This window comes from Canis lupus, chromosome 26 (assembly GCF_011100685.1).
Source record: "Canis lupus familiaris isolate Mischka breed German Shepherd chromosome 26, alternate assembly UU_Cfam_GSD_1.0, whole genome shotgun sequence".
NCBI lineage: Eukaryota > Metazoa > Chordata > Mammalia > Carnivora > Canidae > Canis > Canis lupus.
The window spans coordinates 10,662,046-10,674,286 of NC_049247.1; the positions used below are offsets into that span (position 1 = coordinate 10,662,046).

At 46.5% G+C, this 12,241-nt stretch overlaps 1 protein-coding gene across 6 annotated transcripts in view; it reads left to right on the top strand.

The window, feature by feature from the left end:
- Positions 1–12,241, top strand: part of RPH3A (rabphilin 3A) — a 265,289-nt gene that overhangs the window by 222,803 nt on the left and 30,245 nt on the right. For all 6 annotated transcript variants that reach the window (XM_038575153.1, XM_038575152.1, XM_038575151.1 and 3 more), the window contains 4 exons: positions 3,106–3,235; positions 4,488–4,574; positions 5,137–5,302; positions 8,555–8,707. In XM_038575153.1, coding sequence (XP_038431081.1) covers positions 3,106–3,235; positions 4,488–4,574; positions 5,137–5,302; positions 8,555–8,707 — 536 coding nt within the window. The remainder of the gene's footprint in view (positions 1–3,105; positions 3,236–4,487; positions 4,575–5,136; positions 5,303–8,554; positions 8,708–12,241) is intronic.

Below are 12,241 nucleotides of genomic sequence, written 5' to 3' on the forward strand. Positions count from 1 at the left end.
GAGCAGACAGGGAGCCGCTTCAAAATTCAGATTCCCAGGCCCCACTGCAATCCCACAGAACCATTGTCTGCATGCTGAACACTCTCCCCAGATGATCTAGAGACACCCTGAATTTTGAGGACATCCCCCCATGTGGCGGCTCTCCACAGGGCTGCATGCCACAGTACTGCTCACGGGGCTTCAGCAGATCCACAGCTGATGAGGTTTAGATTCGATTTATTTATTCATGAGAGACACACAGAGAGAGGCAGAGACATAGGCAGAGGGAGAAGCAGGCTCCCTGTGGGGAGCCTGATACAAGACTCAGTCCCAGAACCCCAGGATCACAACCTGAGCAGAAGGCAGACGCTCGACCACTGAGCCACCCAGGCATTCCCATATTCTTTTCGAATGCTCCCTGGGTGACTGACACTCATTGAGGGTTGCAGGCATCCTTCAGGATGCATATAGGGTCCTCCTGCCAAGACTGGAAAGGATAAACTTTCCTTTGGGGATAAAGAAATGGAAATGTTTTATCACTAAGGTAAAGACCCATCTGTGACCCACGGTCCTCCATGATATAATTTTGACTTAGCTTCCTGCAAAGTTTCATTTCTAAATGTATGATCTTTGGCTGTTGGAGGTGTCTGTGTTGGGGCCACAGAGAGGTTGTCCAAACACCAGACTGCAGGAACACCCCCACCCCCGCCCGCTCATCCGATCTTGGAGCAGAAAAGGAAGGTATGCTCCTGCCACCCTACATCCTTCTCTCCTTATTGGCCTCTACCAAATTCATGCATAACAAGGGTCCCTGAGCTTGGACAGCTGAATGATGATCTTAAATCTGCTGTTTTTCATGCCATTTGCTGCACAGATAGAAGCTAATGAGACATTCTCCATACAAGGCCTGTTAATGGGGCCTTTAGGCATTTAGGAGTGAGTGGTGGAAGGAACTGGCATGTGGGTGGAGGCTCGAGTGTGGGTTTTGCAAGCGGTGAGTGAATCTGTGGCCCTGATTTTCCAAGAGGAGGCAGGAAAGCCTCTAAGTTTCCAGAGCAAACAACACCGCAGTTGAGAACTAGGTCATCTGTCTTGTGCTGTCTTCCTGAGGCTTGACCTGAGGCGAGAAGCCAGGAGGGCTTCATGGAGAGCAAAGATGATTTACTGACACAGAGAACTAGATTCTCGCCCTCGCTGAGCAACCCCAGGCAAGCCTCTTACCCTCTCTGTGCTTGCGGACCTGTACTGACAGAGTGAGAAAAACAAAATCTAACCATATCCTGACTAGGGCAGTGGATGAAGGGGGGAAGAAATGGTAAAAGAGAAAAGTGTGTACAAGAAAAACATCACCATGCATTTACCATCCTCCACCTCCATCGGCTCACCTCATTGTCTCATCATATTTTATAATTCTACAGCATTGAAAGTCCTCCTGAAGTTTATCTGCTCTAGACAGCTTCAGGCCGTTTCCTTAAACCATAGCTTTCCAAAGGAAATCTAATTGAACAGCCTAAGCAAACAAAAGAGATAAATGCAGACATGCTGTGGAATCACCCCAGCCTCCCACTGGGTTAGGGCGTGGCCCCTAAACGGGCTCTAAGGAACCCCGGGGTGCCATAAAGCACAGTTTGACAACCACTCATTCAGCCCAACACCTTCTGTTTTACAGATGTGGAAATTGAAGCCCAGAGAGGCAAAATCCTGGGCCAAACTGCAGATTTTTCAAACTTGCTTTGAGAGCTTTTCAGGGAAACAAAATGATGGGGCAAAATGCTCAGGGGAGCGAGGGGCAGGCAGACAGAAGCAGCTGGGTTAGCTGGGTGTGTGTAACTTGGTATTTACCAATGACTGAGGGTCTCCCTTGGTCTGGGAACTGGAGGGGGATGGAGCAGAGTGGAGATCAGACAGTTCAGGAAGATCCTTGTGGCTCTGCTTGGCGCAAAGCAGCATGGTTGTGTTGTGGTTAAGAACAGGAACTCAGGACAGACTGTCGGGTCTGGATCCCAGCTCTCTCCACCTCCTAGCTATGTGACTTGAGTAAATCACTTAACCTGCCTGTGCCTCAGTTTCCCCACTTGGAAAACGGGGACAAGAATAGTGCCCAGCTTATTGTACTGCTGGAAGCATTCATTAAGAAAATCCATGTGGAGTGCTTGTCTCTCCACCTGGCACATAGTAAGTGCTCAGTAAACTCCAGCTACTGTTACTCTAGGCTGTGTTCTGAGACCATGGAGTGGGGCTTGTGCCCGGTGCCCGCTCCCACCCATCATCCTATAAGAACAATTTCTAGGAAGAACATAGAGACAGCGGGGGAGGGAAGAGGAGGAGGAGGAGGAGGAAAGAAAGAGTACCACTCTGGCTCTGTGCGTCCTGCCTCCCAAAGCAGCTCTGTCCGATCTGGGTCACAGCAGAGGCTCTGGAGCCTGCAGGCTGCTCTTGGCTCTTCCCGGGGCAGAGCGGCTCTCTGCTGAATGAAGCACAAAGGGAGAAGCTGCTATTTATAACATTGCGAGTCAGAGCACATTGAGGGGATGGCAGGAGTGAGGAGGGCCTGTGGGGAGAGTCAGCATCAGGTGGCTGCCAGGCAGGGCTGCCAGGGGCCTTCTAGAGCCTGTGATGCCCAAATCACATCCCAGCAGTTCCCATGCCCAGGGTGCCCGCTGATGGAAGCCAGCCCATGGAGGGGCAGGCAGCGTCCAGCTCCATCCTGAGAATGGAAGCAGGTGTGCTAGGGACAGGGCTGGAGAATGGCCAAGATAAAGAGCAGCTGCAAGTAAACCTTGAGTGACAAGTGAAGACACCCAAGTGAAGACATCTTGTAGACAATTAGATCAACAAATCTGGAGCTCAGAAGGCAGTTTCCCTGGAGGAGATGACATGAGGTAGAAAGTCTAGATGAGGTGCTTAATCAGCAGTCAATAGAAGATATGGGAGATTTGGGGCATGGTCTGGAAATCTATCAGGATTTCATGTGCACCTACCTTTTTCTGGGAAAGGGTCCAACAGTCATCATCAGATACTCAGGAGCCCACAGCTCAGAGAAGAGTAAGACCATCAACCTGATACTCTGGGAGATGCTCATGGCCACTGGTCCTGTCAGGCCCTCATTCCTGTCTCTGCTTCCAGGCGCCTGGTGGACCGTCTGGAGAACATGAGGAAGAACGTGGCCGGGGATGGGGTGAACCGCTGCATCCTATGTGGAGAACAGCTGGGGATGCTGGGCTCTGCCTGTGTGGTGTGTGAGGACTGTAAGAAGGTACCATCACCCTCCTCTTCCCTGCTTCCCCACTCATCTCATGCACAGAACTAGGCCTGGGTTCGAGCCACTCCGGGGGGCCCTGGGTCTTGGGGGTGGAGCTTGGGTCCTGAAGGTAGTTGCCAGCATATGATTCCTGTGGGGGTGCTCCCATGCCCAACTATCTTCTAGGCAACCCTGATTCTAGTTCCTCTCCTGGAAGAAGTTCTTCCCCTCCTGTCCCCTTGGAGCGCAGCTCCATCCTGGGTGAGCTTGGGTGCCTAAGTAGGACTTGAGCTGTGTTCCAGCCTGCAAGTATCCTGGTTGTGGCTTAGCAAGTTTATGTGTCAGGCTAAAGAGCATGCTGGGCAGGTGTCTACATCATGGCAAGTTTGCCAAGTGTCCTTTTACCTGGCTTAGGAAGCCCCTCTCCAGTCTAGTTAGAGCTGCTGGGTTTCTTGAAAGCATTCATTCTTGAAGGGGAGTCTCCCTGTGCTCCCTCCACCCTGTACCCTTCCCTCAAGCTGTCAGCACTTGATGATTCCAGGACACAGATGCAACTATGCTTGGGTCTGCCCGATTCCCAGGAAAGGAAGTCAGGGGAACCCCTGGGCCGGGGACATCCATAAAGTAACTTGGCACTTCCTGCCTGGGGTCCCACTTAGCACTTAGAATGCAATAGCAGGGAAAGTTTATCAAGGCCAAAACACTTACCTGCTGCAGTCAAAGCAGATAGTAACAATTTCCTGACCTGTTGGGTTTTCCTTTTTGTCCTGACTGCCAGGAAACTCAGCCAATAACGTTCCATCACACAGTCATGGCTTTTACACGGGTGACTGCCATCTCTTTGGAAAGTTGAACCTGCAGCCATAGTCTAGGTTATGTCATGATTCATGCAGAAAAGAAAGAAGAAATAAATTAACAAACAAATAAACATATGGCCTTTCCTCTTGAAAATTAATGTCAGCAATCTCCCCTGTATGGATACTGAACACTCAGACCCCACGGGGATTCTTGGAGAACTCCAGAGAATTCACTCCTCCAAGGCCAGGGAGTGACACAGTTCTTGTTATTGGAAATAAGACTCAGATTGGAACTTTAATCCTAACTGGCCTTAGTCATGGGAGGGAGGAGAGAGGAGAGTTCAAGCTCTTTACATCCACCAAGAGAGAATGGGGCTCAGTTGCCACACTTCCCAGCCCCTTCGCCCCGCTCGCTAGCAGCTCAAAACCTGGCATATCTGAGTGTGCCCTGGGCTATATTCTGTCCCCAGAATGTCTGCACTAAGTGTGGCGTGGAGACCTCCAATAACCGCCCGCATCCCGTGTGGCTCTGCAAAATCTGCATCGAGCAGAGAGAGGTGAGTGGGTTGGTCCTTCCTGTCTGACTTTTAGAGCTCCCTTCCTTGCTTGTGCAATCCTCCCTTCCTCACTGTAACCAGGGAAACAGGGTGGCACTTCAGGGCTGGGAAACCTACTTAGGTATATGTCATAAGGGATTAGTCAAAAGGAGCCAGCCCAGTGGTAAACTCTGGCAGAACAGTCCATGAGCATTTGAATGAATTTCTTTTCTTTTCTCCCACTTCTGTGACTTTTCTCTTCCTAAAAGTAGAGAGCACACCACATTTAAGAGGTGGAAGACATGGAGTCCAGTTATTATCCTTCCACTCTCTTCACTGTGTAACCCTATACCAGTTCATCACCTTTCTGATATTCAACTTCGTCCATCAAGAAAATGGGTATACTCAGGCCCTTTCTCCTGGGTGTTTGCGGATGTTGTGTGAATCAAATACGATTTGTGACAGGCTATGTACCATGTCAGTGTGCTGAGGGCAGCGAGCAAAGTTAAAAGCTGGCACTCATGAAGGCAGGACTAACAGTGCTTGGCTGCCATGTCTTCATCCTTTCCCTCTCTTACCCCAGGTGTGGAAGCGTTCTGGAGCATGGTTCTTCAAGGGTTTCCCCAAACAGGTCCTCCCACAGCCTATGCCTATAAGGAAGGCCAAGCCCCAGCAGCCCGCCAGTGAGCCTGCTGCTCCTGAGCAGGTCACGCCTGAGCCCAAGCATGCCACCCGGGCTCCAACCCGAGGTAGGACAAAACAGCTTCCCCTTTTAGGACCAAGGATAGATCTTGGCTAACAGGTCTACCTGGAGGATGTCCTAACATCATGTCTGTGTTTCCACCCAGCTGGTCTTGGGTTTAGAACCCCTATATCCTCTGCACGGCTCACCGTGAACCCTTATAGCACAGGAAAACAGTATGGGGCTTCCTCAAAAAGTTAAAAATAGAGCTACCCTACAATCTAGCAATCACACTACTGGCATTTACCCAGACTACAAAAACATTAATTCAAAGGGATACATGCACCCTTATGTTTATAGCAGCATTATTTACAGTAGCGAAGATATGGAAGCAGCCTGGGTCCACCAATTAATGAATGAATAAAGAAGACATGATAGATATAGATATAATGGAATATTATTCAGCCATAAAAAAGAATGAAATCTTGCCATTTGCAACGACATGGATAGAGCTAGAGGATATAATGCTAAGTGAAATAAGTCAGTCAGAGAAAGACAAATACCGTATGATTTTGCTCATATGTAGAATTTAAGAAGCAAAACAAATAAGCAGAAGGAGAGAGAGAGAGAAACCAAGATACAGTCTTTTAGCTCTAGAGAACAAACTGACGGTCACCAGAGGGGAAGGGACGGGGGAGATGCGTGAACTAGGTGATGAGGATAAAGGAGAGCACTTGTCATGATGAGCACTGGGTGTTGTATGGAAGTGTTGAATCATTACATTGTATGCCTGGAACTAATATGTCATATCATGTGATACAGTCACACTATTGTATAATAGTGGAATTAAAATAAAACCTCTTTAAAAAGAGAGGGTAGCACAGGGAACTCCCTAGCAATGCCAGGCTGCCAAATGAGCTTTTGTTGTCATCCCTGATGGGAGTATTTAGAGGTACAACAGAGATGGAGATTAAAATTGGAAACTGAGAGACTCCAATCACCAAAATACACACTGGAGCCCGAGGGGGACTTGCTGGGAAGGCCTTCCTTGTTCCTGATACTTCTATCAACCATCAGCGTATCTGAAATTGCACTAATTAAAAGTGAAAGATGAGTAGAAAGGAAATTAGTAAATTACCATGGCTATAGATATTATCACTATTATCCAAGCATTATTATTAATTAGTAAAATGATGATAAAAGGGAGAGGCAAAAAAGTAAAAAGAAGGAAAAAAGCAACTACAATACAAATATACTTTAATTAAGCGAGACAGATAGGACTGACCATCAAGGCCCTGATAATGATTTCAGTTAACACTAAGTGATAAAATCTGGTCTAATTGACAGTTCTGGGGTTGAGTGCAGGCAGTACTTCTGGAAGCTAAGTTATAGTTGACGGTCTCAGAAGTTGAAATGTCCAACTATGTCTCCCGTAGGACGACTTCTCAAGGAGTGCACTATGGTGCCTGCACTTAGAAGGCATCCAATAAGTGCTTTCTTCCTGACATGGCACAAGCAATGTCTATTCCTTGCAGAGAGTTACCAAATTCTTAATTTACATTGCATCCCTGAGGAGCCCCCAGTTTTAATCCCAGAGCAACCTTCTTCCTGGCTAAGCATTACTCCCTGTAGGCTGAGAAGACTGCCTAGGCTAATCGTCAAGATCTGGGACATCTGGGGGATCCCTGGGTGGCGCAGCGGTTTGGCGCCTGCCTTTGGCCCAGGGCGCGATCCTGGAGACCCGGGATCGAATCCCACATCGGGCTCCCGGTGCATGGAGCCTGCTTCTCCCTCTGCCTGTGTCTCTGCCTCTCTCTCTCTCTCTCTATCGTAAATAAATAAATAAATAAATAAATAAATAAATAAATAAATAAATAAATAAAAAGATCTGGGACATCTGAGACCAGGAGAACCCGAATCTCAGTTCCAATTCTGCTGCTTCCTAACCTCATGAGCTTGGTCAAGTCGACTAGCCCCCTGAGACTCTTTCCTCATCTGTGAAATGGGGTTGGCAACTCACTGGGCTATTTTGAAGATTAAAGAAGATACTACATAGGGGGGTGCTTTGCAGAATGTAGCACTTAGTAAATATCGGCCAATACTATATAACATTAGAGACACAGACATACACATAAATAGAATGAATTCACTTATCAGATAAACTCTGGACAAAGCAAATAACTCCCAAACTATGGTTGATGAACACCTGTTTGCATCACTAGAAAGAAGTAACATCACCAGCATTGCATAGTGACACCTAAAATATAGCTGGTAATAACATCAGTGCTGGTGAATGTCGGGGAAATGGATACTTTACAAACTGTTGGTAGGACTATTAATCATCTCTAGCCTTTTGGAAGTGGTTGTAGCACAATTTATTAAAATTTGAAGGGTATATACCATTTGATCTGGCAATCCCTCTCTGGGAATATATCTAAGAGCAACACAAGAACCAATATAAACAGGTACATGTGTAAGTATTTTTATCGTATCACTATTTATGGTAGCCAAACTCTAAATGTTCATTAATGGGATTGTTTATAAGATCGATTATGGGATTGATTATGGGATTTTGATATAGCCATACCATGCTATATTAGGCATCTTTTAAAATTGAATGATGTAAATGTCTATTATAGATTTGGAATTATGCCCATGATAGAAACGTTCAGTATTTTTTTAACTGACCTTTACTGGACACCCAGTGAGTTCCAAGCTCTGTTCTCTGCCCCTAGGAATACAGTGTTAAATGGAACAGACAAAATCCTTACCCTCATGCAACTAAAATTGTCCTGGGGGGGTGGGGGACAGATACTCAACAAACAGTATTGTACAAATACAATGGAATACCAGGTAGTGATGGCATCTGGAGGAAAAATGAAGGGGATAGATGTGGCAGGAGGCTCCATGTTGGATGGAATGGCCACAGAAGGACAGTCTGAGGAGCTGTTGTTTGGGGTGAGGGGTAGAGAAGGCTCACAGAACATTTGGGAATATCCTGTGTAAAAGGACCTGAGGTTGGAGCATACCTGGTGAGTCCTGGGGAAAATAAAATCAAGTAAACAGAGCACATTCCAGGACAGTTTGCGTGATCATTGGCTAATGATCCCAGTTTACTTTTTAAAGTTTGTGTGTGCTCACATGTGCTTGTGCATGCACAGGAAATAATGGAAATAATAAATGGGAGCTGAAGACGGGAGGGGCCCGGATCAGAAGACAGGTGGGTTCTGTGCACTCAGCCTTCTACTTTGGGACAGGAGCCCTTCTGTCCCATCTCTCTGTTTCCCTTTCTTCACTTAACGTGTGCGTTTACCTCCAGGTCCTGAACTGGCCGCTGCTCCCGGGCGAGGAAGCTATGGGCCTCCTGTGCGCAGGGCCTCCGAGGCACGAATGAGCTCAGCCAGCCGGGACTCAGAGAGCTGGGACCATGGCCACGGTGGAGCTGCGGGTGACTCCAGCCGGAACCTGGCAGGTAGGAGACATGGGCAGATCCAGACAGGCTTCCTGGATGAGGAGAATCAAAAGGGATGGGGGCGACAATGACTTAATCCATGTATTAATTCAGTATTTATTGAGCATCCACTATGTGCCACGCTCTGTTCTAGACGCTGTAGTCTATGGTACAGGAAAGACAAATCAGAAGCAATTCTGACTCTAGGCCCTGAGGAAAATGCAACATGCCTTTGAACAAAGTAGGGATGCTTCCCTCTCACACAGCCACCCAAGTTCTTGGTTGCTGTGATCAGTGGCCTCTACTGTCCGTGAGGATGGGGTGGGTCAGCATGGCCAGAATGTCCCTCACAGGTGCTCTCAGCTCACTGCAGGTCCCGTGGCTGCCCTCGCAGGGGGTTTATTTGCCAAGAGTGCCCACTGGTGGGAAGCCTTGATTCCTGGACTTCGGAAAAGAGGTCTCCTGGATGGGAAGAGATTGAGCTCCCTAACTTCCTAACTCACAAAGTGCCATGTGTGAGCCCTCACAGCTGCTTCATTTCCTTTGTAGCAAGGGGTAAGACTAGGTCCAAAGTTAGACGGGCTGGATATTCAGGTCCCATGTTGACCTCTGGGTTCTCTTCCTCAATAGCGGATCTGTAGCTTAGGCCCTCGGTCCCTTTTTTCCTTGGCAAGAGACCTGGGCACATACCCTGTGCTCAACCCACCCTGTACACCCTCTAAGGAACCTATGATTCAGATTCATAAAGAAGAATTTCTCAAATCTACAGCATCATGGAACATTTGTTAAGTACCTGCTATGTGCCAGATACTGACCCAGGCTCTTCACGTAGATCGTCTCATTTAATCCTTGTCACATCCCCAACCCCTGTTACGAAAATTTACTATTCCCATTTTACAGATGGAGAAACTGAGCTCAGAAAAGTGATGCCACTTGCCCTAGGTCACACGCTGATAACTGGTTCAAATGCAAATTAAATACAGTCTGTCAAAAAAAAAAAAAAATCCAGTCTGTCTAGCATCAAACCTTGTGCTTCTTGTGTTTCTCTTCTAGAGGTGAAGTTTTTATTGACAGTGCTTTTTTAAACATCTTTTTTAATGGTGGCGAAATATACTTAATATTAAATTTACCAATTTAACTATTTTTAGGTATACAGTTCAGTGGCATTAAGTGTATTCACACTGTCATGCAATCATCACCACTAACCATCTCCAGAACCATTTCATCCCAAACCGAAACTTTGTGCCCATTAAACAATAATTCCACATTCCCTCTTTCCCCCATCCCTGTAGCCCCTGGTAACCATTAACCACCATTGATTTGCTTATTCCTGACATCTCATATAAATGGAATTATACAATTTGTGGCCTTTTGTAACTGGCTTCTTCCACTTAGCATTTTGTGTTCAAGGTTCATTCATGTTGTGGCTTGTATCAGAATCTGAATTCCTTTTAAAGGCTGGATAATGTCCCCTTGCATGGACAGACATTTTGTTTATCCATTCATCTGTTGACGCGCACTTGGGTTGTTTCCACCTTTTGGCTATTGTGAATAATGAACATTGGTGTGCAAATATCTATTTGAGTCCCTGCTCTTCATTTTGGGGGGGATATACCTATAAGTGGACTAGCTGGATCATATGGTAATTCTGTGCTTAAGTTTTTTAGGAACCACCATACTGTGTTCTATAGCAGCTTCATCATTTTACATTCTCACCAGAAATACACAAGGGTTCCAGTTTCCCCACGTGTTCGCCAACATTTGTATAGTGTGTGTGTGTCCATCCATCCTAATGCATGTAAAGTGGTATCTCATATTTTTTATTTTCATTTTCCTGATAGTTAGTAATGTTGATCATCTTTTCCTGTGCTCATTGGCTATTCGTGTATTTTCTTTGGAGAAATGTCTGTTCACATCCTTCACCCATTTTTTTTTAATTGAGATGTCTGTTTTATTGTTGTTGAGTTACAGGAGTTCTTTAGATATTCTGGATATTAATCCCTTGTCAGAGCTATGATTTGTCAATGTTTTCTCCCATTCTGTGGGCTGTCATCTCACTCTGTTGATAGTGTCCTTTGATGCACAAAAGTTTTTGATTTTGACAAGTCCTATTTTTCCGCTTTTCTTCTGTCTTCTTTGCTTTGGGTGTCCTAAGCAATCACTCCAAAGACTTAATTATTTATTTGAGAGAGAGAGAGAGAGAGAGAGAGAGCGCGAGAGCAGTGGGGGAGGGGCAGAAGGACAGGAAGAGAGAGAATCTCAGTCTCACGACCCTGAAATCATGACCTGAGCCGAAACCAAGATCAGATTCTCAACTATCTAAGCCACCCAGGTGCCCCACTTTGATCCATTTTTAGTTAGCTTTTGCATATGAAGCCTGTGCTTTTAGCCTCTGGAATATTATTATTATTTTAAAGATTTTATTTATTTACTCATGAGAAACACAGAAAGAGGCAGAGACACAGGCAGAGGGAGAAGAAGGAGGCTCCAGGCAAGGAGCCCGATGAGGGACTCGATCTTGGGAATCTGGGATCAAGCCCTGAGCCAAAGGCAGATGCTCAATCACTGAACCACCCAGGAGTCCCAAGCCTCTGTATTATTTTGCCTCTTGAGAGAAAAGGCAACATTCTTGAGCCAGATTTGACCCCTGTCCCTCAAGAGTCAGTGTAAATGTTACCACCACCTATGAAGCTTCTAGCATCCACATGCTCCACCTGGAGCTGAGTTAATTGCCCGCTCCTCTGAGTTCCCAGAGTATTGATACACAGCTCTAATTAGTGCTTGTCACCATCTAAAACATATTAAAGCCAGAATCTCTTTCCCTGAGAGAGCAGTGAAAGCAGGGAGTCAGCAGATCCATGTACCTTAGGTGCTTGTTAAAAGCACTGCTTCCGAGACACCTGGGTAACTCCGTGGTTGGCGTCTGCCTTCCGCTCAGTTCATGATCCCGGGGTCCTGGGATTGAGTCCTGCATCAGGCTCCCCACAAGGAGCCTGCTTCTCCCTCTGCCTATGTCTCTGACCCCTCTTTCTGTGTCTCTCATGAATGAATAAATAAAATGTTAAAAAATAATTGGTTCCTCTGCCCGTTCCAGACCTCCTAAATCAGAATTTCTGGGATCAGGAGGACCCAGACTCTGCACTTCTTATAAGCAAATTCCTCAAGTGATTTCAGTGAATGCCAGAGTTTGAGAACCATTGCTCAAAAGCCTGAAAAGTTAGATAAGTGAGTTTAAATGTTTGCCTGAGGGTGCTAGGGAGCCACAGAAAGATATTGAGCAGAGGGAGCTCCCGCATCTTGTATTTTTATATCATTCACACATCGCACAGGTATGGCAATTCAAATCCTATGTGGTGGCACTGGGGTTATTCAGAGGGGTCTGGTGCTCCAAAACACAGACATGTCCATGCCACCTTTTCTGTGACATCTGCAGAAGGGATGATTGCAACCCTTCCTGGAGCCCAGATGCCCTTGCAGTGTAATAAAAGGCTCAGTCATGCTGGCAGCCCTCAGTGATGAGCCAGACTGAGCCCCAGAGGGAATTCCATCAGGAGC